This window comes from Cryptotermes secundus, unplaced genomic scaffold (genome assembly GCF_002891405.2).
Source record: "Cryptotermes secundus unplaced genomic scaffold, Csec_1.0 scaffold49, whole genome shotgun sequence".
Taxonomy (NCBI): Eukaryota; Metazoa; Arthropoda; class Insecta; order Blattodea; family Kalotermitidae; genus Cryptotermes; species Cryptotermes secundus.
Window position 1 is genome coordinate 3,061,153 of NW_019744106.1, and position 4,534 is coordinate 3,065,686.

The following is a 4,534-nucleotide window of genomic DNA, read 5'->3' on the forward strand; positions in this document are numbered from 1 at the left end:
TTTTTTTTGTTTCCTCGAATGAAAAGAGACATTAAAGGAAAAAACGACGGAGGTGCTGTCAAGCATCTCAAAAGATGAATTTAGACAATGTTTTGAAAAATGAAATAAAAGACTAGACAAGTGTATTAGTGTAAGTGGAGAGTACTTTGAAGGGGATTGAAGGTTTGTGCTTAAAATTTGAATAAATAAGTTAAAAAAAATAAGTTCGGTTTCTTTTGTTTACCCCCTCGTATATGCCCAGGCAAAGTGCATACATCATATTTTATGATCATATAATGATACATATTGGAAATATTCACACCTAATACATTACACATTAACAACCTATACATCACAGAAACTTGTCTCTAGGTCCACGAACAGGCTTACTACGTAGAAAGCTAACAACAAAGATCTACAAATGACATAACATGCCAAATTCTATGCTGTAGAACTGGAACCACAGAATTAATTTGGCATAGATATTCTTAACCTTCCACACTTAATAGTCTTAAATTATTTTAAAGTACTTTCCGTGCTTTTAATATTTTTAATATTTCCGTAATATTTCAACATTTGTATCACCTAATATATCTTGACATATGGTATATATTTCAGTTCTATACTTCTTATATTTTATTTTTTCTTATTTTTTATCCTCTATTTTAATTGTAATACTTACCAACTTGAGGCAAATTTTCTGTGTCGGCAAACCCGACACGTTACAATATAATATGACATGTTGCACTGGTATGGATCCATATCGGTAGTTCAATAACTAAACGTATTCCTATATTAACTGCCTGATGATGGTTTTGTATGACTGAAACATGTAGCAGGAATAAAAAGTCTAATTGTAAAACATTTAAAGCGAGTATATTTGTTGTGTGATAGTTAACCTAATTCCTGTGTGTGTGTGTGTGTGTCTGTCTGTCTGTCTGTAACACACAACAGGATGCAACCAATGAAGATGAGTGTCATACACCATCATCAGAACCTTTATAATCAATCTATAAGAATATTTATAAAGAATGTCATCATTTTGCATGTACCACATATGTTCCTCTAAGAACCTTAAAACCAGACGTGAGCAATTAGTATTCTAGTGTGGCTGTACCAGGATATAGATCATACTTCAATGTACTGAAACTTGCACTCACTTGGACTTACTGTCAGCAGCATCTTCTGCTGACCTCTTGACACCACCTTTAAGTTCTCTCAGCTGTGCCAGAGTTGTGACATCTGAATTCTTATAGCTGTCAAACACTACAGACACTTCTTCACCATCCTCCGTTATGTCCTCTATCGTCGCCTCATAGTACCTGAAAGAAAATTAACCCTTAACGAGCGGTAAAATTGCTTCATGACCAAGCTGTATACACAATGAAAAGTTTAAATAATTTACACAAAGTAAAAATATAGTTATGAAATTTGATTTGTTTCATTCTGGTCCGTCAAACTATTAAGTTTACAATTAAGTTTATTTCAGTCCAATGTGACACATAAAAATAGTTCTGAAAGTTATACAACCCAGCTACAAAAGATTACAATCTTCTGGGATGAGACACTATGTAGTTTGGTTGGTAAGTATAAGTACTCTTCTCTGATGGAGGCACCAGGTTCCTCTGGAATGCTGACATCTATCTGCCACACTACACAGTGTCACATCCTAGAAGATGGTGATCTTATTATTCACCACTGTGAGACTCTCAAATCTCTTGACAGCTATAGAAGTTACTGAAACACAGCTAACAACAATAAACATATTGTAGCATGTAGACCCAATGCTGGGTGGCGATCATGGAATCAGCAAATATATGGTAGCCATTACTGAGTAATGACTTCACAAACATGTTCCCATGGAGACTGAATTAAAAGTGAGAGGTGTTTTCTATGCTGTCCATGCCAAGGAGTTATCAATGGGATATGTTTAGAGTTTAAGTCAGTTGGGCAGTATTAGCCAGCGGGCAACAATGTGAACATAGAGGCTGAAGAATCTCCACAGTGTTATGATCCATTACCAGGAAACAGCTAGTGAAAGCAGACTGAGAAGACTTAGTGTGTGCTCTAGTGATTTGTAAAGTGTGGAGAATAGTGATGGCGCTACAATTGCTTGTAGTAACGAGTTGTGTGTATAAGTGTTCAATAAATCCAATTACCAATCCAAATCCCATCTACAGTCGCTCATACACATGACAGTATATTACGATTTATTTGTGTACCAAATTTCATATGCCTAGTTTCAATGCTTCATTCGTTACCACCATCAAAACAAAGGCTATGAAAATGTTCAGAAGATGAACATATTTTGACATGATGCTTGAAAGCCGGAATATCAAAGCCAGAGTGAGATGTCCATTGCTAGATAACAGCTCAGTAATCATATTTCCGTGACAACAAGGAGTAGTGAATACATCATTGCCTAGGTAGCAAGTGTAAACATGTTCCCAAGACAATGAATACATAACAGTTACTACAGATATGAAAAAAAAAAAAACAGAACTCTTCAAGGAGGTGCATTCTATCCAGTGTGGGGAATACAGGATGAGACCAGACCAAGAGTGGATTCATTCATTCATTCGGTTGTAAAACCTCGGTCAAGGCAGTTCAATACTGAAGTGTTGAAGACTATGTGCTATAGTTACAGCAATCTTGAGTGTGTATGAACTGATCATAGTTACGACTTATGAATATCCAGTAAATTAATTTGCCAATCCAAACCCTGTCTACAAGTCACTAATACATGTAACAATATTCACATAGAAAAAATTACCTTAACAAAAGTTGTACATTTTTAAGGTCTATTACCATACATTATTTGAGAACACTAGGGGTGCCAGTCTCTCTCCCAACCCACATGTCAACATATTCTTATTAATGACTGTAATGGAATGTTTGGGTGGCTTCCACCAAGTTTATGAAAATTGATCACCTGGTTGAAAAGTTGAAATAGGGTCATATACAGATGACATGATGTTCTGAGAAGCCTCCTTTCTCCCATAAGGAAGGGAAGTAGGCTAATATGTACATGGCTGTTGGTACCATTAATGGTGACTGGCAATTTAACAAACCAAATTCTGATACAGGCATAATATCCATGTTATTTAATTTATATGCATATTAAACTGTATGTTGAAATATATGCAGCATTTAATGACACTGGGTAAAACAGAAAGTACATGACAGCCAAACAACATATTACATTTAATTCTTAAATTTAAGATAATACAAATTATAAATCACTCCGTCCAATGTGACCTGTAAGTCTTTTACTACATACAAACTTAACACCCTTACATGTTTCGGTCTCTGTGGATCATCCTCAGAGGGCAAACATCACTACAAATAGGAAACCACTATCACATAATTTGTTTACACGCAAGTACGTACACTTATATGTTACAACACACAGTACACAGAATAGAACATTTCACAAACACAGCAGTTTCCTGGGAATGTAAGTTTTAAAAAAGTTTCCCAGGAAACTGCTGTGTTTGTGAAATGTTCTATTCTGTGTACTGTGTGTTGTAACATATAAGTGTACGTACTTGCGTGTAAACAAATTATGTGATAGTGGTTTCCTATTTGTAGTGATGTTTGCCCTCTGAGGATGATCCACAGAGACCGAAACATGTAAGGGTGTTAAGTTTCTATGTAGTAAAAGACTTACAGGTCACATTGGACGGAGTGATTTATAATTTGTAATTGTTATTGTGACGGACCAGAATGAAACAAATCAAACTTTAAGATAATACTTGATGAACCACTGTGGTTAGCATATGCTGAGATAAATGATTCTACAAAGATTTTACAAAGAAATTCGTCTGTATGTATCTGGGCGTGTAGTCAAGAACCAATGATGTGACTGCACAAACCTTTCATGTTATATTTAAATATGAAAGTTGATCAGCCTTGTGTACTTTGTATCTTCAAGTTGCCCTGTGCTGAATTAAGCACTTAAGTCTCCCATTCTGGTTTATCATGTGATTCCCCCTCCAACTGTTCTAGTATGTTCTGCAGCTTGGTCTAGTGACGGAAACAAGGACCTTACCTAATCCGTCACCAGCAGTCAGTCAGTGAAATACTGTTTAGGTTTTCTGTGTATCAAATTTCTGTTGGTTCCTCATACTGGCTGCTGAGGGCTAGCATCCCCCTTATAACAGCTGTTGCAAATAAGGGGTTTCTCTGAGTTGGTATTATGTTATTTGGCTGGGGTTTTTGAATTGCCCCATTTTTGATGGATTTGATTTTTGAAATCATCGTATGCTTGTATTTTTTGTAACATCGTTAGGATATATGTATTCTGGTTGGGTCAGAGTGCCAATGTTGATTGATTTAAGAGTTAACTCGTATAATTTGCATCCAGCTGGTCAGAAATTCAAATTTCTAGATTGTAATGCTCTCTGAGTTTGAGATATATATCATTTGTTACCATATGAATATTGTGCCTTGTAAGTATTAAGTTACTTTTACTGATCTGTTTCATGATTATTATTTGTTGTATTAAATATTTCTTTTTTTATTACCTTCGAGATTTTCTGGCGGGGGGGGGGGG

General features: G+C 35.7%; 1 protein-coding gene across 2 annotated transcripts in view; it reads right to left on the reverse strand.

Annotated features, from left to right (window-relative positions):
* Nucleotides 1-4,534, reverse strand: part of LOC111874360 (survival of motor neuron-related-splicing factor 30) — a 21,755-nt gene that overhangs the window by 7,954 nt on the left and 9,267 nt on the right. For both annotated transcript variants that reach the window (XM_023869804.2, XM_023869805.2), the window contains one exon: nt 1,140-1,301. In XM_023869804.2, coding sequence (XP_023725572.1) covers nt 1,140-1,301 — 162 coding nt within the window. The remainder of the gene's footprint in view (nt 1-1,139; nt 1,302-4,534) is intronic.